Source organism: Leptosomus discolor, chromosome 1 (genome assembly GCF_034619465.1).
Source record: "Leptosomus discolor isolate bLepDis1 chromosome 1, bLepDis1.hap2, whole genome shotgun sequence".
NCBI lineage: Eukaryota > Metazoa > Chordata > Aves > Leptosomiformes > Leptosomidae > Leptosomus > Leptosomus discolor.
This window is the reverse complement of record NC_141391.1, coordinates 86,593,838-86,620,669: the sequence shown is the minus strand read 5'-3', so window position 1 is coordinate 86,620,669 and position 26,832 is coordinate 86,593,838. Positions and strand designations below refer to the sequence as shown.

At 39.5% G+C, this 26,832-nt stretch overlaps 1 protein-coding gene across 1 annotated transcript in view; it reads left to right on the top strand.

The window, feature by feature from the left end:
- MAP3K15 (mitogen-activated protein kinase kinase kinase 15) overlaps positions 1-26,832 on the top strand; it is an 84,932-nt gene that overhangs the window by 3,636 nt on the left and 54,464 nt on the right. Inside the window, exons 2-3 of the mRNA XM_086482048.1 lie at positions 21,557-21,696; positions 23,320-23,343. Coding sequence (XP_086338174.1) covers positions 21,557-21,696; positions 23,320-23,343 — 164 coding nt within the window. The remainder of the gene's footprint in view (positions 1-21,556; positions 21,697-23,319; positions 23,344-26,832) is intronic.

The following is a 26,832-nucleotide window of genomic DNA, read 5'->3' as shown; positions in this document are numbered from 1 at the left end:
ACTCTGCCTGAAATTGTTGCCGTTTACTTAGTCGTAAGACACACACATCCCCCAAGCAAGGTTATCTATCTTATTTAGTATGAATCTAGGATATAATGGTTCTTGGAATTGATACCTTTGATGACAAAACCAGCAAACTTTAAGGACAGAGTACAAAGAAAAATGTCAACAGGAACCTCTTTTTCCTGTCTGCAGGTAGATTTTCTAGTAGATGATTTTTTGGTAAACCACTGAGAAGAGTGCTGCAAAAACACCTGTATTCCATAATAAGAGTATAATGTCTCTTTTTTTCTCCTTGAGCGTACTCATTACTGACTTCCCATCACTTGAAATCTCATCATGAATGACAGTGTGACTTATGCCTTTAGTTAGTTATGGCAGACCACTAGGTGATGCAGAATGACCCTGATTTTAAGAAATCGCTGAACTTTCTAAGATGCTTTACTAAAGGGAAACTACAGCATTTGTGAGAGCACACTTGCAACAAATCGTGAAGTGAGGGCTTGATAACAGAAAGATGAGGTCTGTTTGCTCAGAAACAGCTGTCAGCAAAGTAATTTGATATGCAGAAGTGGGTGATGGTATATACCTAACTAATAGAGAAGCAACAAGGATGTGTGCATACATTGACTGTATCTCTTGGAAGAAAGAGACAATATTTTTAGACTGAAAGCCACAGATAACTGGGCATTAGTGTGAAGCTTTTTTTGTGCAAAATAAAAGCAATTGTACACAGGAACAGTGAGCCTAGGAGGTAACTGAGGATTTTAAAAATTCTTCAGAATTATCCCATGCAGAAAATTGAACTACAGGCACTGTAGTTCATTCATAAACAGCTTGAGAAACATAGGGAACAGGTGGCTTCATTAGTGATGTTACAGGTACAGTGATTCGACCTCTGTGCGCTTGCCATAGCTGCAAAGGATCTTTCTGTTCTGGGTGTACTAAGAAAGCAAACTTTGGTGTCAAAGTTAAATGTCTGACCTGTACCTGTGAAAGGATGACGCTAGATGTAGCTTTTACTCGTCTACCTGAAACTTTATCAAGGCTTATTGCCTGAAGTGACACAGTATTTGGCTACAATGTTAAGTGAAGGAGTGGCCTCTACAGTTGTATGAGTTTTGGAGGTTCCTGATTTGCTTCTGTGAAATCCTGTTTCTGTAACTGATCATCCTTTCACCTCATGAGGGATGTACAGCAAGCTATTTTGAGGCTTGGAATATTTCTTTGACCATTTGACCACAGCGTGTAGAGATGACTGCAGTTTCTGAGGTCAGCAGGATGAAAGTCACCTGAAAGGAAGACAAGCTAGAGAGAGACCAGAGTACTAAGGAATAAAGCTAAAAGTTTGCCTGAAAAAAATGAGTAGTCATCTGACAATCCAGGAAACTATGTCGGAGTGTTTGTGAGTGTAGTGGAATATTTTGAAGTCTGTTTCTGTTGTTTTGTGGCATATGAACTTCTCTAATCAACATCCTCCATGATAAGGCAGCCCTAAAATGCATTTTAATATCTCTCTCTGCAGCCCCATCTTCACTCAGAGCCAATGTTAGACTCGGGAAGGGGCCCACACAGAGGCTGAAACATGGATTCTCCTTGATTCTGTACCGTAGTTGAACCACTCTTAACAAAACCCTAATTTCTTGTCCCTCAAACACTTTTTCTTCATGTTACACCATGGAAGGGGAAGGAGGAAATGTATGTTCTGGATCCTAATTTTCAGGCTCTGGCAGCCACTGAAGGAGTCATGATTGCCTGTACCCAGCTGCCTGCACTGAAGCCCTCTGCCCTCTGAAGGCCAGTGTCCTCACTTCACAAATGGCAGGGACACTTCAGCTTCTTCAGCCCAGAGGGCAGTGTGTCAGGGTACGGTAAACGTTTGTCGCTAGTTTAGGATAATATATGGCATGGTAGCTAGTGCAGCTGAGCTGGAGGCACATGCTTGCTTGCTGGCTGCCACAAATTTGGACTTCTTTCCTTGTTCCAAGGTGAGTATGCACATGTGCATGCACTGTCTGTCTGAAGTGACTCATTTCTGTGCCATGATTTTTGGATAAAGATTAAAAAAAAACCAGGAACGCACCCCCCCCCGCCCCCCTTCTTTCGTCCGCATGAAACTTACTTGCATGAAAAAATCAATAACAAAACCAAAACCCAACCCAGCCTACAAATTTCCATTTTCTCTGCTTTGCCTTTCTCTCCTCCTGAGCTTAAACATTAAATCTGAGAAAACTTTCTGGAATCTGACTGTGAACCCCGTGTCACTGGGTTTTGTAGCTGGGAGCACCACAGGTGTTTTCTAGGTGTTGAATCAGCTGAGAAGGAATCTTCTCCCTAAATATGATACAAATTGTCCGTGTTTCTGTTTTGTTTTAATTTACTCTGCAAGTAATATTTTTCACTGTGTGATTAAAAGTCTTACTGATTCTCACTAAATAGACTTAGTTACACAAAAGCTTTTATGCTCATTATGGCCATTACAAATGACGTAGAAAATGTGAACATTCAGGGTTATTCTGAAGAGATGAATGACTGCATCTATTTTGAGCTGCCCTTGCTCTGAAGACCAATTGTTGTCAGACAACCCTTGAAAACACTGCACTTAGGATGGTTTTAGGTTTTGGTTTGTTTGTTTGTTTTTTTAAATATTGCTTTTTTTTTTTTTTTTTTTTTTTTTTTTGAAAATGAGACATTTCTGGAATTCTTCATATAAGTAAATGTGGTTCTGATTACTAATAGGAGAAAAACAAGGTGCTGACTGTGCATACCACTTAGTGAATTCTAAAGATCACCTTTTTTTGTTTGGTTGTTTAAGAATGATATACAAACATGTTTTTCAACATAGTTCCTAAGTTATTGGGAAGGAATCTGCTGTGCCATTTGACCATGAGATGCTGGCAAGCAGATCTCTGTTTCTGCCTCGTTGCATTTCAGCTTAACTCTCAGTGATACCAGAGAGCCCCTGAAAAGAAGATGTACGTGGGGCTGACAGGCTTGAGACATCCAGGGTGGCACATGAGGCTGCTTTTGTAGGAGCCCAGTTCCTGGCCACTCATCTCCTTTGCAGTGATTGCATGCTTGTTTAGTCTTGCTATGCTGTGTGTGGCATGTTCCTCGTAGGTTTAACAATTGTTTCTCTAAGACCTGAGGTTACAAAATTAAGGTTGCTTTGTTGTTTTTTTTTTTTTTTTTTAAAGGAAATATTTGCTTATGTGAGTTAATTACATTGCTTTAATTTCCATCCCATAACACAGACAAATTATGATGGATATGTGGTAGCTTATTTTGTGTTCTGCAGCCACGTCCTGCCTTTATCAGTGTAATCATACATTGCTTTTTTAACTGTCAAATTACACTTGCATGTTAACAAATATTGATGAACTCCCTAGTTAAAAAGTAACTAATGTTCCTGGTTTGCAGATGTAGAAGCTTGAGGTAAAGCTTGTCTGATGTGTAAGGAGTTGGTGCAGAACTTGGGTGAGAACTCCAGACTTTTTGTCTTCCTCTATATTCTGCGTGTAAGATTGCCTCAAGTTCAGACTCACTGGCTGCAAACCTGTGTGCAGTTGATACTGAGGGCGTACTGCTCCTTCGGCGCACATGGAGGAGCAGCCCCAGGGGTGGCTGCCTGGCCTAGCTGCTGCCTCTTTTCATGCTGCAGTGATGTCACATGGCTGAAATTAGGCGGTCGAGAGTTGTAGGGTCTTGCTTAGGAGAACCTCAACGCGGTTTGCCACTTGCAGGTGAAATTTGTGAACGTGGTAGGCTCTGTTGGCCTTGAACTTTAGCATAGATGTGAATTGCTTTATCTTCAGGCTACCTTTGAACAGCAGTGTGGGTGCCTGAGGCTGAGCCAAGAGAGGGAGTGCAGCTGTTGCGTTATCCTGCTCCCTGGAACAAGCTTACTATAAACAGCATAGCTCTGGTCTTTCAACTCAGTGTGATTCAGCTGGCAGCTGATGGGCCAAACATGGCCCCCAGTATGATTTCACCTAGTCTGTCTTTCTCTCAGGAGTGCTGCAAGTACCTTCACCTTTTCCTGGGAGGCTGGGGTGCCTGTAGAGGCATGCCAGGAGCAAAAGCTGCGTCACTGTAGTCTGCAAGGAGTCACCCAAAGCTGGGACGTGAATCTTGACACTTAGAAGTAACGGATCGCTGTGTCATGATAAACTGTGCTTGCTATTTTTATCCTTTGTAATATTCAGCCTGACAAGGTAAATGATTCTGTTGTGGTGTTCAAGGTGGTAGAATTTAAACTTTTCAGATATTCTCTGGTAGCTTCTGAGCATTTAAACTTTGATCTAAGTTAGCAGGTCAACAACAGTTATGCCTAGGAGCTGAAAGCCAAATGGGGTTCACCATGTTTAAAAAAAATGTACCCCAGCTTTTATTACATTGGAAGTACGTGATCCCAGCCTTAGTAAGCATGATCTTTCATTGACTGAAGTGGGCTCTGTTGACAGGCACAAATCCAAAACAGTAATGACACTGTTAAGACTACGTCCCTAGCTTTCTGCTGATGTGGGATGGTATAGCTAAATCCAGTAGTAAGGGAAGTACTCCAGTCTATCATAGCTGAACTTGTGCGCATATAGTTGTGTCTTCTGTAGTATATACTGCTTTTATGCATAAATTATGTTTAAAAATTCTTTATTATCTCTTTAAAGTAAGAAACAAATGGTAGTTGTAATTCGAATTGTCTTGAAGTGCTTTTAAACCCTGTTTCACTTCATGTAATCTTTTTTTGTTTTATTTTGTGTCAAGTTAAGGAAGGAAATGTCTAGCCTCTCTGCTGTTTATGTTTTTTCTTCTCCCATTTAGGAAAATGTGCCATCATGCACAGAACTGTAGCTCAACCACTGATGATCATTGGCCTCTCAACAATTTGAGAAATGGTGTTCACATGATATCCAAAGCTTTTGAAGTCTAAGGCGAAAATGTGTTGGTTCTGGAAAACAAAGAAAGAAACTCCCATGTCAATGAACGTGATAATAAGCTTTCCTTAAAATTCTTCGGTTTCCTACTGGAGTCAGTAGTGCTTTCCATGAATTGTGGTACCCCGTTGCCTCCTGGCCTGTCTGTATAAACAGAGTTGTAGATTCACGAAACTGATTGTGGGGAAAATAACAGGGAAGTTACTTTCTTTACACTTGGCATAGTGACTTATTTGCCACTTAATTGCTATCCTCTTTTCTCCCCACCTTTAAATTTGTTACAAATATTGAGTAGCTAGCTCAGCCAGAATAAATTCTATTGAATCAAGTGTCTTTGCCTTAGCAATCACAGAATTGCTGCAGGTTTTGTCTAATGCAGAAAAATATCTGCCCATAATAATTTCACTCGTGTGAGACTAGCTGCACTAACTGTCCTGTTGCTGCCTTTCTCTCACAGCAGTTGAAGAAAGAAAAAAGATTTTCTTTGCTTTTTTTCTTTTTTAAATTCTGATAATTTGCGTATGTGTTGAAGGGAGAGGTTTCTTGTTATTTTTGCTGTTGCTCTGAGAGTGACAAGATGAACCTGGAGTTGGGAATTGGTAAATGAAAACAGTACAAGGCTGTATTCTGTCTGTGTGTTGCTTTCCAACAGACCTAGAGCAGTCATCTCTGCTGCTCTAATCTTGGTAATAAAAATTTGCAGGAGAAAAGCTGATGTTTACAATGGCATTACTATTTGGCACCAGGCTTCCTTACTTAGCAGAGCTTCTGTGTGCACAATCCTGTTTAACAGAGTAACTGTCTGCTTTTATCAGCATCATCTCTTTCTTTTGTGGAACTGAGTTATTTATTTCAGATATTTTCTTCATAAATGGATGCTTGACATGCATCAGTCTTTTTAAACCCAATTTGAGAAAAGGACATGATTACCAAACTCAAAGCCAGATATTGTGCCTATGCGCACTGCGCAACATGTTCATGGTCCTTAAGATAACTGACAAATTATGGATTGTTGTCAGATTGAGAAAGTATCTGAATCAGAATGAGAGGAAATGTGAAAATGGTTGAGATGGCTTTTTTTTGTTTTGTTTTCATGGTAATTAAGTTTCAGAGTTGATAAATGTATCTTTTTGCTTATTATAATAACTACAGAACAAAACTAATGTTTTTGGAAAATCAGAAACTACCTTGGGTTTCTGGCTTGCAGTGAAGGCACAAAGGAATGCTTGATTATTTTATTATTACTATTGTTATTTTACCGTTTAATAACTCTTTGGATTCCTTTATTTGCAGTAATGATTGCCTCTGAGAAGATATAATAATTCTGAGAATAGCAAGTTAATTTCCTTAACTTTTGGTATTTTGGACAATTTTAAAGATGGATGTTCAGAATTTAGGATCTTAAATCTAAACTTTCTTGCATACTCCCACCATGACACATTCACAAGCTACAGATTAGCAATGTACTGTTGATCCTTTTCCTTCAATATGACTTCAAATTTGAGTTTCCACCTTATAGTCCCTGAAAGTGGTGGCAGTTTCTATTCTGTCCTGTCTAATAAATCTGTTGGGCCCCAGGTCTGACTATGGTAGTTGCTCAACCCTGACTTTGACTTGTGTTTCATCAAAGCTGATAACGCCATAAGGATTCATGAAAAATGAATGCTGCAATGTGTTGAATAGATCCCTTCCTCCTTCTGGAGCATATGCTGCTATTCATGAAAATACTCACTGTTGTCATACTCCCTGAAGACTTTTAACAGATCCTTTGAAAAATATGCTTGTTCAGTCTTGTCTTGCAAGCCTAATACTTAATTCCAGCTAGTGAACAGCAGCCAAACTCTCTTTCCAATGGAAAAAGCAGTAAATGCCCACTTTCAACAGCATTTGACACAATCTGATAGCCTGGATGTCGCATAGTCACACCGCAGTCCAGAACACAGTAAGGAAAGATGATTCTGACAGTCTGGAGGCAGCCTTGTGGCTGGCTGGGCCCCAGGTGGGAACTGTGCTGTAAAAGCACAGACCCAGTTTTCTGGCTTGGTCCATAACTACATGATAGTCTGTCAGAGCACAGACTCTGGGTGTTCTCCAGCAGAATTCAGTGAATGTGACTAGTAACTTCCTTTCTTTGGAACCAGCAAAACACTGGGAAGTAGTTCTGTTGTCTTCCTTATCTTTGAAGTTGGTAATAAGATAATCACGAGATGTACTCAGTTACCAAACAGCATGCCTCAGTGATGCTGATTTTTTACATAGTCTGTCACATTCTCATAATCCTGTGATTATGAGAACTTAATCTTTGAATGAAGGCTAGTTTAGTCGGGTGGAATTGGGCAATATTAGAACCGATGGGAAGGTTCTGCTGATGTATGCTGAAGGTACACAGTGCATCAAAAAGCCTCAGGACTCTGTATAGTGTTTGGATGACCTGGTAACACAAATTTCCAAACCATTTTCTTAGAAACTGCTTGCTGTCTAAAAACTTCACTGCAGTAATTTGTGTTATTTCTTTTTTCCTCATTGCATCTGAAACTGTGTGTATAAAACCAGCACACAGACTCTAGTGATATAAAATTCAGTGTTCTCCCTGCTCCATGGCTCAAGCCTTACTTGGAGGCATAGGCCTGTAAGTTCTTCCAATCATTTGCACTTGGCTTTTTCTGCCCGTTTAAAGTTGTAAACTAATTTTCAGAGTGACTAATAGAACAAACATTAGGGTTTTTTTCACTGCTGAATTCTGATCTGTGAATTACAATACACCACACTGATCACTGGGGCAATGCAGAGAAGTGGTCCTAGGGTGAATATGCGTGAACCTGGGGTAAAGCAGTCTGCCTTAGTATCATGGCTTGGCACCTATCCTCTCTACAGAACGTGCAATGCTCAGAATTCAGAAATCTTCAAAAGGGAAAATTTACTTAGCAGAAAAACTTGCACGTTAATAAAGAAGCTCACTGCTTCTGCAACCTTTTTTTTTAAAAAAAAAATAAAATTATTTTTCTTTTTATTCTTTGCTGATCATCCCCAAATCTGACTATGATCTTTCCCCAAAATAAGAAGAAAAGGTTGCTCCTTCAAGAAGTGCCAGAGATTTCATGAAGTCTGTTTGGGACTTTGGACAATGAAAGTACTCATAGACTGCGATTTGAACAGCAGTGTAAAAACTTCAGCTGCGGATTCAGCTGTGTGATATATAGAATGTTGCAAGAAATCAGCATCAAAACAATATTTAAGTGTTACTGTTAAATTTAGAAGGAAAACGCTAATCTATCTTGGTATTTGTTAAAAAGAGGAAAAAAATACACCTTCAAACACTTAAATTGAGATACTGTCAGCACCCATGCTGGGATTCATCTTGTGACAACTTTATATGTGTGTATATTTTGAGGTGAAACATCCTACACTACATTTAATAGATGCTGGAGACTGTGTTTAGCAGCTTGTAAAATCACAATTTCATGTGATTCATTGTGACTGATGAATCACAGTTTGGAAGTACTAATATTCCTCTGACATCTAGAGGTCCTATGATGATTAGCGTGGGGTATCTTACTTTCAGTTACAGTCTTAATTAAAGTAGGGAAATCTAGAATGGGTTCGCTGTGATAACAAACAAGCTGTGTTCAAGCTTAATACTCCGTACCTACATGCTGGACGAAATAATGTGTACTGTATTTATAAGGTAGTTAAAGATTAAATAGATAATGGTTGTGACTTGCTTTGGAAAGGCAGCTTCTACTGAAATTCTAGATTTTATTATCAGTACTTAGTGCCTTGCAATAGATTTTTCTCATTTTTTAATGAGCGTTACCCGTTTTTGAAATTACGGTGTTCAGTGGTATAGGGAGTTTTTCAGTAGCGCATGCAGTCTTTTAGGCTGGCACATAAAGCTTGTACTGTTTACAGGAAAGTTAAAAATAGCAGATTGAATCCACATCTGCCCAGCATCCAGAATAGTAAATCAAGAGCTCTGTATCTATATGTGAGTGCAAGTCTCCTGGCTCACAGAGGATGCTGTGGCTTTATGTAAACTTCATTTTCATTTGCACTTTAAAAATACTGCCTTTCCTCAGTCATCATTTTCTGTGTGTAATTTATTGTGCTTTTATTTGGGTCCTAAATGACAGTCTGAGAGTCTATCAACATAAAGAGAAAATCTTTAATCTAGTTATGAGGTGGGACACCTCAGTTCGATACAAGTTCCCAGTGCTAATGATGGAGATGTCTCTTGATGTTTGTTTTTATAAATATTTGGGAAAAATAAGAGATTCAGAGTAAGGAATCTTCATTTATCTTTCTGTGCTATAGTTTTAATTCTTAAAGAAAAGAATAAAGGTCTTAAGTTAACCCAGACTTACGAACTTTAGTGTACTGAATTCTTTTTTCTTCCCATTGTAGTGCCTTGGGTTTTTTGATTACTTTTCTTATCTCTTGCGTTGCTTTGGGCAGAAGATAAAGCTCAGAATAATTTTCTTTTTTCAGATGTTTTTGATATATGTTATTGGCCAGTGTGTGACCTGCTGGAGATGTGCAGATTTGGCAGGTTTTTTCTGCTCCCCAGCCAAGGTATTCAATATTAAATGATGAGTGACTCTCAAGTGGTTTAGTTTGGATATATGTCTAGAAGTTTGGAGCTTATCTAAACCTCCTTGGCCTGGAAATTGATCTGCCTGCAGTCGGGGAGGAAGGGACGGCCTTTCTTGTTGAATTTTGTACTCTTCTTAATTTCACTTGGGCCAGATTATCCCATAAGTGATCTTTTCTTTCGATACCGCATTGCCTGTCATTGCCTTTTATGACCCAGTGTAGGAAGTGCAGAGGTGTAGGAAAAGTTAAATAGAGTTCACCTTTCTCATTTTTCCCCCCAAACTGCAGGCGAGGTTCAAATTAGGTTCAGGGTTAGGGTGTTTCTTCTGTATGCTCTCTCAACTGGCTAGCTCAGCTCTAGTAAACATTGCAGTGGAAGTAGTCTCATGTGACGCTTGGCACACTGCTAGTGCGGCAGGCAAGTGTGAAGTGCCTGTTTTGAATTTACTCCGCTGTTTCTTTTCGTCTCTGCTGTTAAATAGGGCAGAGAAATGACAGATTCTGTATAATTAGTAGGCTTTTTGGCTTGCAGAGAAATTTTAGAAAATAATGTCCTTAATGACCTGGCATAGTCAAAAGTAAGTATGGTGTGAGACACCTACTCATTATGGCTGTATAGCATCTGTGTCAAAATTTTTAATATACTAAAGGTATATAAACAGGGAAAACTGTTGAACAGGCGTCTTTCTCAGTCAGCTATAATGGGTAGGTATTTTTGTAGTGTCCTGGATGTGTAGATTTGGAAGCCTTTTTCAATCAGTGATAATGAATTTGGGAAAAAGTGAGGAGTGACTGACTTTTGGAACCTTCATTTGCCTACTGTCTGTGAATACTCTTTGAGAAGTTTTGAATGCCATTTCGTTTGGGCATAAAGATTGAATGAGCACATGGGAAGTGCCAATAATATCTGTCGTCTTTGAGGTAGGATTCAGGCGTAGTGATTGCTCTGTAAATGCTTAGCTGTTTTGCAGGTGGAGGACTACAGATGCTAGATCAGAGACCCCTTGAGTAGCGACTCATGCCGAGGTACAATTGGATGATAGAAGGCAGTAGCTTAGGTAAAATATTAGGCATTTTTTTCTCTTTAAAGGCATTGGGTTTGTTACAAACTACCTTTAAAATGAGACCTCTGTTTTTCAAAGTCACTTTTTATGTTCCAGTAGGGTATTTTGGTTATTCCCCCCTACCCCCTCCAAAATCAGAATCTCACTAACTCTATGGTCACCAAGTCCATCTCTGAAATCTGTTTATGTGACTAGGCTAGCATCACACAGCAGCTGTGAGGTAGAAAGAAGCAGGGATGGAATTCAGTTTTGCAGTCAAGCATTCAGCGGCTTAAGCCCTTTCCCTTCTTGCAATCTTGTCAGTCTCTGTCACAGTGTCACTGCACATCGTCTGCAGCCACTGAGGCAGGTGGGAACTGCTTTGATGACCACATACCCCACAGTCACTTGTCTGCTAAGAGCTGTAGTGTTTAAAAAAAGTTACTTAGAATGTTAAGATTCTTCAGCATATTTTAACAATAATTGAGTAGTAAGTATTTCACACTATATATTGGCTTTTTAAAGAAAGGATTGTTTTCCCTTAAACTTACAGTTGTTGCTTTTTACATTATAAACGCTTGAATGATGGATGTCAAGCTGCAATGACAAATTGCTTTAATTTGCCTCTTTTTTTTTTTTTTTTTTTTTTTTACTTCTGTTGGGTGCTTTCTTGCAAGGTTTAAATAACAACCACTGTAAATTTAAGTACTTTGTTTTGGCACTGAAGAAATATGATTATAAAACAGTGTGGATGACCATGTCTAGGAGGTGTTTCTGTGTGTACTGTCTCAGCCCAGAGTCTTTTCTACTACTTACTGAATTAGGCTTTTTTTAGTTACAGATGCAAGTGTACTTTATTATATGATAAATAAAAAGTGAGTTTTCATGAAATTGAGTTTTTTAACCTTAATTTCTTTCAATTGTTGTAAAGTCCAACAATTTCTTAAAGTACTTTTCCAGGAGGCTAGTGGGAAACTGGTAGCTGATATCACTTGTAGGACTGACTATCTGCAGTGACAGAACTTTTATCTGCTAATGTGCTAGCACGAAGTTAGGCAGAAATTATCAAGTTAAATATAGGTTGAGGGGTAAGGGGAGGATAGAATAGGAAGAGAGAGAATCAGAGACCGTGGGTCATGGAGAGGAGGTAGGAGTTGCAGGCAGGCATAAGCATTCATCTGCTTGAGTCATAAAACTGCTCAAGTGGCTAAGATCCAAGTGATGAGAGATCTCTCAATTTCTGATGCGGGAGCTTGAAGGCTATAATTTTACAAAGAAATGGTATAAATATTGGTTTCTTGTGCATGCTGCAACTTCCAGAATTCATTTGTTAGCAGTATGCAGGCGTTGGCAGGACCCGTCTGATATGATTGTGGTTGGTAACTAAAGGTCTGTGACTTTGATTGTGGTCCCAGAGTGGGTGAATTTTTACAGTCCTTCCTCAAGGAAGGGTGTCTGTGCAAAGGGGTGTGTACCTAGTGAGTTTGTGTGTGACAGTATGTGTGGACATGCTTCTTTTTACTGTGATCTCTCACACCACTGTGAGTTAGCTCCCTCAGACTTGAGGCTGTTTTGTTCGCAAGACCTCACAAGCTCCAGTATGAAAGGAAAAAAAAAAAGGTAAAGTTGTTACTTGCTTTAGTGTGAATGTTATTGCCTTACAGGGAAATATAATGCTTATATTTGGCTTGAAGGTAATTTTACTGAGAATTTAACTTGTGTATAAACATCCATGGGCAGCATATAGTCAATGCTTCAATGTACAAAGTACAAGAGTACTTCCAGACAGCCCTTGACTCATCCGACAAATTTCTGTTTTGGCGCTTGGAAGCACTAAGGCTTCTTAATTTGGCTCGAGAGGATGTTTAACATTGGCCAGAAAAATAAGTTCTCCAACACAGTCTCAGAAATGACTGGGTTTTGTTTTAATTAAATATTTTATAAAGAAAAACAAAACAAAACCCAACCTGAAGTAAAGACTGGCAAAGTTAAAAAGGACTGAAAGCAAAGCTTTGTCATGGAAAACATTAAGGAACTTCTAAGCTTAGGCATACGCTGTTTACAGTGAATTATATGTTGCCTAACTTCTGCAATTCAATATTGCGAGACAAGTTCTTTGAGGATTAGTTCTTTGTTTCTTTCTTTCCTTAAACTGCCAACTGTACAAAAAATGATAAAGTTTTAGTCTCTATTCTGAATGGCATGTTATTTTCAGGTGTTTCACTATTCCAGTCATACAATATTTTCTCCTTCTTACTCATGCAAAAGCATTAAAAATGCATTCTAAGTTTGGATGCCCTATGTATTACATTAACTGCATTACTTTTCTTCCCACACCAGTTCTTGTGGGTGCTGGTTATATTCTGTTTTGGAAGAGTCTGAGAGACTCCCTTTAAAGATCAGTTAAAGAAATAATAAGCACAGGCATGCTCTTGACACAATTTTTGCTTTTTGTGGATCGGTAGAATTGCATTCTTATTTTAATGTAGTGCCTTGCCTTCTTGAAACTTAGTTTTACTGTGAATTTAATTATATTTAAGAAACATCTAAAATGTTTCTTAAAGCTTTGGCTTTTGGTATCCAAGGTTTTTGGAAGAATCCTTGCTTCCATTTAACAAAAAAGTTCCTAATAGGCAATTGCAGGGGAAAGAACTGAAAGCTTCAGGTGATGTATCTAACGAATAAGGAAACCTCAAAAACCAAAAATAAATGAGAACTCACGTTACAGATGAACCCCTAGAAATGGCTCACCTTCTGTAATTTGTTCTGTTCCTTTTAACTAAAGTGTAGTTTCTTGGGTGATTTAATTTTTGGAACAGATGGTTATTTTTATATTAAGGAATATATATCAGTTATAAATATGGCACAAATACTTTGTCATAGTTTAGAAAAAATTAATAGTTTTATATACTAGTTTCTCTTGACTTGCAATAAATGCCACTGGAGCATGAAAAATATGTTTTAGTTCTATTTTTAATGTGTGTTCTGTGTATGAGAGGACAGGTGAAAGATGCGATATCTGTGTTCAACCACAGTGCTAACATGATTAGTGGCTGTAATGTTTGGGTCTGAATGTAATCCGGTTGTGGAGTTCGGTGTATGAAATGGGTACTCGTACAGAATTGTGAAAGCCAGAGGTGAGCATTGGCCCCTCACTCTTGTCCGTGCTGTTGTTTTGGAGGGTTGTCTGATTTTGTATTGTGAGGGTCAGTTTTGCTGGATGGGAATTGCCAGTGAATGTTATAGTGTCATATGTTACTAAGATAGCCTAAGACTAACATTTTCAAATGTTGTTGGTGAAGGCTGGTATTTGAAGTGGAAAGGACGAAAGGTTAGATGTGAGAACTGATCTCAGAAACAAAAGGTTTCTTTCTGGTTATGACTAAAGTAAATGTTTAAAATAAATATGATTTTTGTATTCCTTACCTACATTAAAGTGCTCTCAGGCTGTGTACGTGTTGCTGCGCTGGTTGCATCCATTACTGGTTTCACTCCAGCTACCTGTGCCTCCATTTCTTCCACACTGGATTATTCTGCTGGCTTGGACTTCACATTTCACCACCTGCAGGACAGCTATTCAAAAAGTGCTTGATGCTGTGCCATTTCAGGCCACTGGGGGCTCTCCCAGTGGTTTGAATGGAAGCCATATGAGGCACTTTTGTGATCTATACATGAAAAACAAGTGTACCAATTTACTTATCTCCACTTGCAGAGTGTAATCCAGATTACAGTTTTGCTTGGTAAATTCTAACCATTCTGGTAGTTTAAAACCTGCTGTATTTCAGCTTTTTGCCTTGGAGCTGAGATGCTTGAGTCTGAGTGCTCCAAACTTTTTAGGTGTGTAGGAAGGAGGAGATGCCTTGCTGGGCCTCATGAAAGGACTCTCTAGCATGCACCCAAAAGCTGTGGTGAGAAACAGACTTGGATGTCAACTCTTCTTCCTCTTCCTCCTCCTCCTCCACGTGGATGAACCTGCTTTCCAAGCAAAGGCAGTGGGTCAGCTGGATCCAGCCTGTGAAGTGCCAGTTGGACCACTTTGCTTAACACAGCTGTTCCCAGATTTGTCTCTGAAGGTGGGACACTGACAGTTTTAATGTGTTTGTGTGTTAAGTGGAGCAAAGCAATTGTCCTAATTGTTGCAGTTAATAATACTGCCATACAGTCGAAAGGTTCATCTGAAAATTAAAGTTTTTCCATTTCCTAGCAACAGCAGGGCTCTGGATTTGCTTGGTCCTTTCACTAAAGTTATTTACCAGCCAACTTTCCTTAGCCAAGAATACTTCTTCTGCTCAGCTAATACATAGTTAAAATTACTTCTTCAGCACTCTCAGTATTCACATTCACAGAGCAGAATGACTTCATGGGGAAGGATGTGAAACTGCTTTCCAGAGCAAGGTTTGACACACAGGAAGGAAGAAATGCAAAAGAAAGGTCTGACTTTCGTCCTTGTGTTTGCTGTTCTGATAATGTTGGCTTTGATAAGGGCCCCACTTGTTAGATGTTTTTTCCTTCCCTTCCATTTTGCTAGGCGAGAGGAACAGGATTGATCAATTTTGATGTGTGGTGCGCCTTTCTCACCAGTAGATCGTTTTGTAACAGAGAAACCTATGGCAGTGAAGGTAAGATTAAAGCTACAACTGAGTAAAGGCAAATGACAAGCTCAGTCTGAGAACACAAGTTAGAAGTGTTGCCCTGGTTTTGATAAAACAGCATGTGCCTGAAGTTGCCGCTTTGCAACAGTCCTTTTGTTTTCCTGAGCAGACAGACAAATGATGGATGAGCACAATTCTGAATTTTTGCCATTTGATGCCCAGGTTTTCAGAATTCCTAAAGCACTTAACAAATCCGTTAAATCGGTCAAAACTGAGATATGTCTAGGTTTAGATTTTGCTTCATTTTATAATCAGTGGATGTGGATAGATAACACACCAGAATCACAATATAATTTTCTCTGTTGTCTTCCCAAGATAATAATCCTTTAAAAATAGTGAATTAAAAATTATTTGGCTGATATTAAAGCTGCCATCTTTCTCCAGTTTGTGGTTGGTGTCATTAATAAAACCCCAGAATTCAACTGTTTTTTCTTCAGCGTTTACTGTATGTAAACAGAAAGAAATATTTTTTCTCAATATGAGGATTAATACCTAATTTAATTCTTAATTCCTGTCCTTTGAGTTCGCATTTCCTTTGGCCTGTGAACTAAACACTCTTTCCAAAGGAAGTGCCCTCACTATATGAAAACGTTTCAGACCTCCAGTGTGCATGCTTGTGTTTTCTTTTCAGAAGTAGGAAGTAGGCTGAAACTTGTAGTCCGACTCCAGCCACAACTGAATTCTTGTGCAAAAGTTGATTGCAGCTTATAAGAGCAACCTTCCTTCTTAAAGGTGCTTTGTAAGCAATTTCTAAACTATTACAGTTAATTTAATTTTAGTATTCATGCAAAAGTACAGGACTTGGTTTTAATCTACATGAAGGAGATTCGCATCTTGAATACTGTGTGCAGTTTTGGGCCCCTCGCTACAAGAAGGACATTGAGGTGCTGGAGTGTGTCTAGAGAAGGGCAGTGAAGCTGGTAAAGGGTCTGGAGCACAAGTCTCCAGACTTGAGGAGCGGCTGAGGGAACTGGGGCTGTTCAGCCTGGAGAAGAGGAGGCTGAGGTGAGACCTTATCGCTCTCTACAACTACCTGAAAGGAGGTTGTAGTGAGGTGGGGGTCAGTTTTCTCTCCAAAGGAGCTAGTGATAGGACAAGAGGAAACGACCTCAAGCTGTGCCAGGGGAGGTTTAGATTGGATATTAGGAAAAATTTCTTTACTGAAAGAGTGGTCAAGCATTGGAACAGGCTGCCCAGGGAAGTGGTTGAGTAACCATCCCTGGAGGTGTTCAAAAATTATATGATACCTTCAGATGCATTCCAGACAGAGACGTCAGTCCTGTGGTTTTAACCTGTGTAATAATGTTTTTCCTGTTGAATTATTTATTAATTTCATAGTCCCCTGTTTTACCACAATTCATGATCACTAATATTCCTTTCAGTTGTCATAGTTATTTATCTCTTCCCCTGTTTGGTCTCTTAAGATACTTTAGTGTTAAAATAGGTAAACTGCGGTATAAGAAATCACTTATGTGTTATCTGCTGCAACAATGCAGTGACCTGATCAAGATTGTACTAGTAATACTGATAAATTACCTTGGTGCATTAAAAAATGTACACATAACAAAATTGTTTTATGTAACGGGTCTGCGTGGCAAGGTTTTGGTAGCAGGGGGGTTACAGGGGTGGCTTCTGTATGAAGCTGCTAGAAGTTTCCCCTATGTCAGATGTAGCCAATGCCAGCCGGCTTTAAGATGGATCCACTGCTGGCCAAGGCCGAGCCCATCAGCGACAGCGTTTTTCGCCTCTGTGATAACGTATTTAAGAGAGTGAAAAAGTTGTTGCGCAGCAGTAATTGCAGCAAGTGAGAGGAGTGAGAATATGTGAGAAACATCCCGCAGACCCCAAGGTCAGTGAAGAAAGAGGGGGAGGAGATGCTTCAGGTGCCGGAGCAGCGATTCCCCTGCGGCCTGTGGTGAAGACCATTGTGAGGCAGAGGCAGGCTGTTCCCCTGCAGCCCATGGGCGGTGGAGCAGATGACTGCCTGCACCCTGTGGAGGACCCCCACGCTGGAGTAGGTGGATACCTGAAGGAAGCTGTGACCCTGTGGGAAGGCTGCACTGGAGCAGGCTCCTGGCAGGACCTGTGGCCCATGGAGAGAGAGAAGCCCACGCTGGAGCAGGTTTGCTGCCAGAGACCCCGTGAGGGGGGCTCACGCTGGAGCAGTCGGTTCCTGAAGGACTGCACACCATGGAGGAGACCCGCACTGGAGCAGTTCATGAAGGACTGAACCCATGGGAAGACTCACGCTGGAGAAGTCATGGAGGACTTCCTTCTGTGAGGGGGACCCCACATTGGAGCAGGGGAAAGGTATGAGGAGTCCTCCCCCTGAGGAGGAAGAAGCGGCAGAAAACAACAGTGTGATGAACTGACCCCAACCCCTATTCCCTGTTTTCCCCCCTGTGCTGCTGGGGGGGAGGAGGGAGGAAGATCGGGATCAAAGTTACGCCCGGGAAAGGAGGGAGTGGTGGGGGGAAAGTGTTTTAAGATTTGGTTTTATTTCTCATTCCTCCTCTCTGAGTTAATTGATAATAAATTACATTTCCCTTCAGTTGAGTCTGTTTTGCCCGTGATGGTAAATGCTGAGTGATCTCCCTGTCCTTATCTCAACCCCACAAGCCTGCTGTTATTTTTTTTTTCCTCTCCTCTCTCCTGTCCAGTTAAGGAGGGGGAGTGATAGAGCGGCTTTGGTGGGCACCTGGCATTTCGGCCAGGGTCGACCCACCACGTTTTGCAATGGAAACAAAAGCTTAGACAAATGAATGGCCATCAGGTACTTAATAAAGTGAGATCAATTTTTGCGTTTGTGACACAAAGGTACTATTTTCAGGATGAAAATAGTTTCATGTGCAACTATGAGAGAACAAAAAGAGTTCTCTTATGCTTAAGAAAAAATTAGGTAGGATGCATTTTTATGAGTATATTCTTTTGAATGTGAGTTACTGCTGCAGAAACAAAGCATTGAGTTTAAAAGTTCTGTTCCAGAATCATCCAAAATTGGTCATGGGTGACATTAAGCACATCCCCACCCCTCCCCATCCCCTCTGGTGGATGCGCTGTAAAGGTCTTCATACTTGGATGCCTTCTGTCTACAGAAGGGCTGTACCTTCCCCTGCTCTCTTTCCTTCTGAACATAGGAAACCATATCAATTGGTCTTTTAGACCTATGTGAAATGTTTCATTGTTGCATAAAATTTCTCATTCATTAAAAGATTTAATCAAAGTTGGTGTTAGCTCCTGCTTCACACTTGTCTATAATTGAGGAGGATGAACCTGAACTTGGAAGTGGAAGCCCAGAAGTATGTTTGGCTGAACAGGCTTTTCTAATATGGAGGATGGGAGTTGAGGATGAAGTGTTATTGACTTATATTTCTATTCATAAATCAAGCTTTGTGAAGCAGATATGAGTGTTGTAGTATTTATTTTTATGTATCTCAGGAAGTTTAAGGGAATTCTTATCTCTTTCTTATCATCCATACTAAATATGTGGTTGAAGTACAGGGCCCCATGTCTGTGTTTAAAGCACTGTAGAGGAAAGATTTTGGCATAAATCATAAGAAAAATACAGGACAACTGACACAGAAATACTTGTACTGTCACATATTAGCATTGGTCATTGAGCGATTTGCAAAACTGCCTACACCAAGAGAGGTGCAACCCTGAAAACAGTAGTATTGGGGGGGGCGTGCTTGGACCCAGTGATCAGTGACACTGAACACGGTACTCTCAGCAGCCCGTGCATTGGATACATCTTGGGGATCTGCTTCTTTAATAAGCATTTATTGTTGACCGTCTGTTCTCCACCCAAATTTGCATTCATTTCCTGGGCACACTGGATTCAAGCTAAATTTCATTAGCGCATTAGTAAAGCTGGTTTGTAAGTAGATCTCCTTCCTCCCTGCTCCAAGCCTGCTGCTATTCCTGCTGGAGCGGGGCTTGGAGAGCTCCCTGGGAATGCAGCATGTCATCACTGCTCTAGTCCATTGCCACTAGCACTTCTGATCGCTGCTTCTGTCCGCTGTCATTTGCTTCTATGTCATCCCTCAATTCCCATGATCAGACTGGATCCATTCAATTGTCTTCCTGGAGCTTTTTTTCGCTTGCATGCATATTTTGTGATACCATCTTCATCTCTGCTAGATTTCGATTTGTTTTATTTTTATTTTACCTCATTCGCACCTCTGTTCATGAGGGGTGAATAAACAAGAAAAACTCATTCTCATAAATCTTCTTTTGTCAGTGTGAACGAATATCTAAGTGATGGATAATTACCCCTTTTAATGCAGATGCTTACTTTTGTTCTTATGTCCATTTAATGTGTTTCTGAGACTACTTACATTGTTACCTAACAGCAGTCAATAGAAGACGAATTTCAGTTGTAGACTACTACATGTGGCAGTGAACTGTGTATAACCTTTTTCAAAAAACTTTGTTGTGGATCATTGCTCACATTCTATTGTAAAATGTAAATTCTATTGTAAAATCTGTGTGCTACGTGAATGCATTGTCTAAATTCTCTTGCCAGGATGATGAGTTTGGTTTCACAGCACTCTGGTTCCACAAAAACAATTCATACAGGTGCTAAAAACAGTTCAACCTTTTTTTTTTTTTTTCTTTTCCCTAGGTGGTATTTGATTTAGTTTTGCTTGATAGTTTGTCTTAGCTTTTGTTTCATAGATTATTTATGTTTTCCAAATTGATTTTGTAATATTGGGGTAATCTAGACTTGGATGTGTTTATGGAGCTGGGGTTTACTGCTTCAAGCCCACTCAGTTTGTGTGACCCTACAGTGTGCAGTATGATATGAATTTTGTCCATGCTGTAGAGAGCTGGCTAAACAGGAACTGGAAATTGTTTACACTGGAATGGTGCAGGATTTGAAGTTCCACAGGAATAAGGGGATTTTCTCATGCCGCCATGAATTTGTGCTGGGATTCTGGTTTTGGTGTGTGGGGGGCGTGTGTTTAGATGTTTGTGTTGGTTGGTTGGGTTTTGTTGTGGTTTTTTTTTTTCTCTTGAACGATCATGTTTTGGTTTTAAGGCAGGTTATTGTCTTTGGACTCAAAATGTTCCTTGTGCTTTAACAGGGATTCTGTTAGTAACCGGAGGGACTGGCTGACCCCAGTGTGTTGTGTTAGCATAGCCTGATGGAATTGTACAGGAGTGTATATTCATTGCAGGCTTTTCCAGGAACTTGCGTACTAAGTATGGGGTATTGATTCTTGTGATGTGTAACCTCAGTGAAGCCCAGGTAAATTGGTTGCTGTGTTTGGATCTTATATCTCAGACCTACTTTTAGATTTGTTTGTTTGTTTACTAGCAGCTCACCCTTCTCTGTCATTCCCCATAGGTACAGACACTGAGTCTCTGGAATCTGTTTTGAACCTCAGACTCTCCTGTGGTTTCAGTGCCAAGGCTCTGGTCTAATGAATACTTTGGATTTAAATTCATCCATCTGTCCTGTAGCAGTGAAAGCAGACAGACATATAGATACATAACTTTAAAAAACTTTAAAGCAAAATTTTATTAGGTAGTGTAGAGGATATAAGGATCAAGAAAAAAACCCTCAGCACTAAGTGTCCTCTTCTCTCTGTCCAAGACCAAATGGTGAACTCGGAATCTTTTTCCTGTATCTCGGCCGTTTGCATAACACGGGGTATTTTTCTTTAGCTCTCTGTGTAGGTCATCTTCCACTGACGTAAATTTTTTTACTTCTGTTTCTGACTGGAATACTACCCAACAGCAGTGGAAGTCTTGCTCTGGCTATTTGTGGTTGAATCCTCTCATTCCTGCCTGCCCCCTGCCATCTTGAACATCTTGCCTGTAGCTTTTAAGAGTCAACTTTCACAGTCATTTCTGTTTCTACTGTTTAGGAATTTCCTGTTCTCCCAACCTCGGCCTCTTAAGATAAACTTGATCTTGCAGTTTTCCCTAATTTTCTGCTACATTATTTTTCATAGAGGTTCCACCTGAAGGTTTGGAACCTTCTGTCCTGTTGGGTGTTCAGGCTGTCAGGCCTAGTTCAGAGAGCAAATGCAGAACTCCTTCTTCACCTAAGGTACTCCTGATGCAGTGGTTTCAAAACCTCAAGCAGAATTCATAAACTCTGCCTCCCAGTTATGGTAAAACTGTGATAATTTCCTGAGTAGGTTCTTACCTTTTATATGAATGGTAAAATTTACTGGTACTGTGAGAAATTGATTCTTATTTGAATATATTGATTTTGTTTGACCAAATGTATGTATAATTTCAGGATTTATTTTAAATCTTGTGTAAGAATAAAATCTGTTTTAAGAAGATTATTTTTTTAGCACTTTCCCTCCTTCTCTCATTTCAGATGTTGCAGTTGTGGACATGAGTGATATTTCCAAGCAACCATCACTGTTCTACCACCTTGGCGTGCGTGAAAGCTTTGACATGGCTAATAATGTTATACTCTACCATGACACTGATGCTGACACTGCTCAGTCTCTGAAAGTAAGGTTCTCACTTCAAAATCTGCTTCATTTTGGAAATATCTTTAAATACCTGATCCTGCAAATGTTTGTGTTTTCCTGAAACTTCCATTGAATGTGATTCCCTGATAGCTATGTAACAAAACTGTACTAAGAAAAACAGCTGCTAGCAAACCCAGTAATAATTAGAATAGTATAAAAGCTTGTTTATAAGAAAAGATCCCTAGTATGGTACTGATTTTACTTCAGATGCTTAGACTTGGAAGTGAGAATGCAGGTCTGATTTTTCCTTCCTTTCCCTCCTTTAATTAGAGTACATGTGATGTCTGAAAACAGAAAAAAAAAAAGATAACAAAAGCCTTCCATCACTTTTGTTCTGAGGTATTTTATTGAGCTTAAAGAGTTTAAGTTAATCAGTAATTCTGTTTAGGTTTTGGTGCCGTATTATGTATTTTTGACCATCTGCTGGTGTTTCTTTATTCTCAGATTTATGACTAATTTGGAGATTTTTTTCCCCCTTCGCTTCAGGAATTTATTACTTTACTTGGATATAAGTTGCTGTGCATGCCTCTTAAGAGTGGCTAGGCTAGTGTTATAAAGGCAGTATTCATGATGCTATTACTTCTGCTAGGAAGATCTGTGAAGTTCGGGCAGCCTGATTTTATATACCTTATTTCTTAGGACCCATCCTGAAATTCTCACAAGAGTTTTGTCTCTTCAGTTTCAGTAATATTCTTTCCAAAACAACCTAGTTCCAAGCATATGAAAGAATATATAATCCAGATTTCAAGAGGGTCATTTTTGCAGAACTAAATCTCTTAGATGGTCCCTGATATTTTGTCAGTTGTGGAGGAAAAGGGTGCATGGGCACAGTCATTTATGTGCAATGTGTGTCCAAGTGGATTTCAGGCTGTCAGATGTGAATTTGCTCAAGCAGAATCATCTAGGTTGTCAGAGCACGTAAAATGTCAATAACCTTGCTTACAAACAAGTCCAGATCTAACATTTGTGGCGTGACTTACCTGGAGATCTCTTTAGTTTCACCAAGCAGTATTCATTGCACATGTAAGCCATCACTAGAAGGAGGAAGAGGTTACTTACCATCAAGTGGAAATCTCTGAGGTCTGGTTTACATGGTCATTAGTTTATCATCTGCCTCATAGTTTCAATATCTCTTTAGATTTCAAGGTCAGAAGAGTTAGGGTGTAGGAGGAATGTGTTGGTCTGTGACCATCCACGTAGGAAAGGGCCCTAGGTATCTTAAGGATACTATTTCAGAGAAAAAAAAAATCTCAAGCTTTGAATTATTTTGTCTCACAAATGCTGAGAGTGTGACTGGGTGTGTGGAGTGCCGAGTCTGAAAAACTCCCATTACTGGCAAGTATAACTTTCTTCATCTTCTGAGCACTTCTTTAAATAGGCTTCTTCTTTAAATCGTTAATTTTTTCCTAGCCTGAACTACTAAGGCTTTTCTTGATGTTGTTCTGTCCTTTTATTTGGAATTTGCTGCTGTAGGAAATGTGGATTACGCTGTGAAGAACACATCTGTGTATGTGTGTGTATATATACACCAGTTATTTGTTTGGAAATAATAATTCCCAGTAAAAAAGAATAAACATTTTTATTATATTTTTTTTTTTTCCAGGATATGGTATCTCAGAAAAACACAGTAAGTATTAAATCCACATTCATTTTAAAACACAAAATAAAGATACTACATTTGAAACAACTCGAATAACAAAGCCTGAACCAAGATAAAATTTAGTGGTTATTTTAGAGTTATTGAAATACGCCATGATATCTTAGAGTTACGTATTTTGTCATACTTCACATCATGCCAGTGGCTATTTTCATTGAACGCTCGTGCATTGTTATTTTGAAGACTATCGAATTTGCAAAAAACTTAAACTTCCATTTATTCTTTTCTGTTTCCCCACATTCACCGTATACTTTTATTTTCTTCTGAAGAATATAGAGCAGGACTAAAATAATAAAATGTTCTTAGAGTTTTCTAATAATTTAAAATAGCACTAGGAGAGATAACACATTAGTCACAGCAGTTTATTTTGAGCTGCTGTTTATACTTGGCCGCAGTGCTGTGTGTAGGCTAAAGATAGATCAAGTTGAGCACGTGAGTAAATCCAGGTCATTTTCCTGTCTTTCTTAGAGATCTTTGAACTACTTTCACCTGTGGGGTATGAACTGCATTTACTAGTCTGTAGCTCTGTGAAAAGGAGCCTCCAAATGAGGCAGATTTGCTTGTGAATGCTCCTATCCATCAACTGGTGGATGATCAAAATGTCACAAGCATGTGTGTTCTGCTCCAAAGCAAGAGGAAGAACTGTGGATGAGCTGTTTGGTGGTAATTCCAGCAACAGAGTAAAGGCAAAGAGGACAGTGGCAAGTTCGCACTAGGTTTAGTGTGATCAGATTAGCAGACTGCAGTCTTGTCTTTTGGCAGATTCTTTCTCCCGCAGAGGGAAGTAATTACCTTCACATGGAAGAGAAGAAGAGATGAGTCTGGTGACATGGTTTCTACATCAGGGCGTCGTATTAGACCTGTGAACACCATGTGGCTAGCAAAAGGGGCAGGGAGGCATCCTGAAACTAAGATCCTGATCCCTCCTTTAAAAAGGAGGGATTGCCTAACTGGCTTTCTTCAGGTACTTAAATTAAGAAAACAATTGTGAGGAAAAGACAGTGAGGAAAAAATAAATGACTTTAAAAACCACGTATGGATTCTTGACCCTTTTGTGTTAGTTGAAGTTGTTCGTATTCTCTTTTATTAGATGAATGTGCTCCCATATTGCATTCTTTTATCAGTTTTTAAATCAGAAATTACAACAAACTAATTAGTAAGCTAAATGGTTAACAGGTTAAAACGTTATGCTTTTCTAAGTTGAAGCCGACTTGACATAGAAAATTGCTTTCTCCTCCTTTCAAATTGAGAGTTGTCATGAGGCATGCAGTTTGCTGCTGCCCCAGTATGGTGCCCCTGCTTCATTGCTTGGTTAAATGTTGTACAATGGCATGGGCCATGTCTTGAAGTTAATTGCTAGTGAGGGTTGCTGTGCTATTTAAGTAGGTACAGAACTGGTGTTAATTTACTGTGTCCAATCGAGTACATAGTTACATACCCATTTCCATTTAAATGCTGAATGTTAGATACAATAATACTCCTGTACTAGGGTTTTGTGTTTTCCTTTCGTTATTCCCAGTTGAAAAGTGTGGGTGTGCCTCTGCCATAGCTGTGGAATAGCAGCAAGAGCTTAAATGCACTCTTCATTAGGGTCTGGAGACTTGTTGGAAAAAGGATGGATACTTGATCTGCTAAGCCTTCCTCCACCCTGAAGTAGCCACAGGAATACTATTGGTGATTTTCTAAGGGAAAGTCCTCTTCGTGTCCTATTAGCTCTGTGTCCACACATCCACAGTGTTGTATACAGGAAGGGGAACAACTGAGATTGCTCCAAGCACAGCACATCATTTTTCCAGCAGCATGAGTGAAACTTTCTGTGCTGGCTGCTGCAGCTCAGAGCTTTCTTTGAGGTTGAGAATTGCAGGATAAATAGCATGTACAAAATGCAAAAAAATCGTAGCACAGACCAGATGTGGAGCCATGTTAAAGATGCAGAGAAGATGAATGTCTAGTGTGTTGTCTGGGGTGATTTTCTTTTGTGTATCACAAGTAAGCCTTGAAGAAAATGGATGTTTTCCTTGTAAAGAAAAGATTATTTTAATTCAGCATCAAGGAGGAGGCAAGAGCAAGGAAACTGGACATAAAGCTGAAAACAACGCGTAGAAAAAAGGTCAGCAATTTATTTGAGATTTGACCCACGTACAGCTGGTCTAACAGTGAGAATTATACAGCAGCATGCTGTGGTGGTGTGACTGAGAGATTTCATGGCTTGCTGTCTGAAAAAAAAAGAGTAGGAGAACTTCCTTCCTTCCCTCCACCATCCGGGAATGAAGTATTCAGGGATAAGATAAGATGGGGAATATGATTCAGTTCTACTTGACTCCCCCAAACAAGCAATTAAAATTCTGTATTGATAATTTATTGCATACTTGAATACAAAAGGGAAGAATTATTGGCTATGGGAGTTCAGTTCCCAAGAAAGAATTGCTCTGCATGAATTCAAGGTCAAGACTCTGTGTCCCATCAGTTAGGTTTCCTTCAGTAGAGTTCCTCTGAGGTTTGAGGACTGTTTTCTGTTAATTTTACTGAGGGTGTATGCACAGCTTCCTAGTTCCTGTCAAAATTATCATCAATAAAATAAATGGCAAATATGCAGTCTTGCAGAACAGTTTGTTTCCTGTGTCATTACAGAAAAATCAAGGTTTGAGAGCACAGTGGGTGCTACTGGACTGTAGGATACAGGAAAATAAATTTAACTATGGAAAATGGGCTTGTGCTTTGGAGTTTCTTTAGGTGTCAGATAAACATTAGTTTGCTGGAGAAAAGACATTTCAAGGATTTTTGAAAACAAAAAATGCTTTAAAAATAATTTTCCCACAAACCAATGTAATAGACAAAATCCATGGGAAAGTTGTTCTATTTTGATGCAACATTTTGTTGCTATCCTTGAGGTTTTTGGGGTTTTTTTCCAATAAGGAAATTCCCTCTCCCTCTACAGAATTTTAAGGAATAGTACATAAAGGTCTAAGATGGAGTGAAGAAAAGGGTGCACAAGAAGCTTTTTAAAAACTGATGGAGTCAGGAAGCAAAATGCACAGTCCTTCTAGCGCTAATTCTGGCATTGGTTGCACATAGTTTGAGATACATACTTTGATCCATTCTGTTTGTTTGAATGTGGCGTTGAAAATACAAACTAGAACTTCCTACTCTGGAAAAATTATTAAGCCAAGTACAAAATATAAGGAGAAAGACTTAATAGTTAATTTTTATTTAGTTGGTGGTATGCCTGAAGAAATTTAAATAACCCTGTTAATTGCTTTCGGGGAAGGTATTTAAAGGAAAGTAAGCTGACTATTAGACCAAAAGGTTTATTATAGTATACTTAAGAGTGTGGGCCTGATTAAGTATTTTCAGAGGTTTAAATGTGGGGTTTTTTCATTAAATCCTATAGCAGCTCTTATAGGAAGCAGAGAACAATGTCTGGGCCATGGAGGAATCATTAGCAAAAATTCTCCTTGA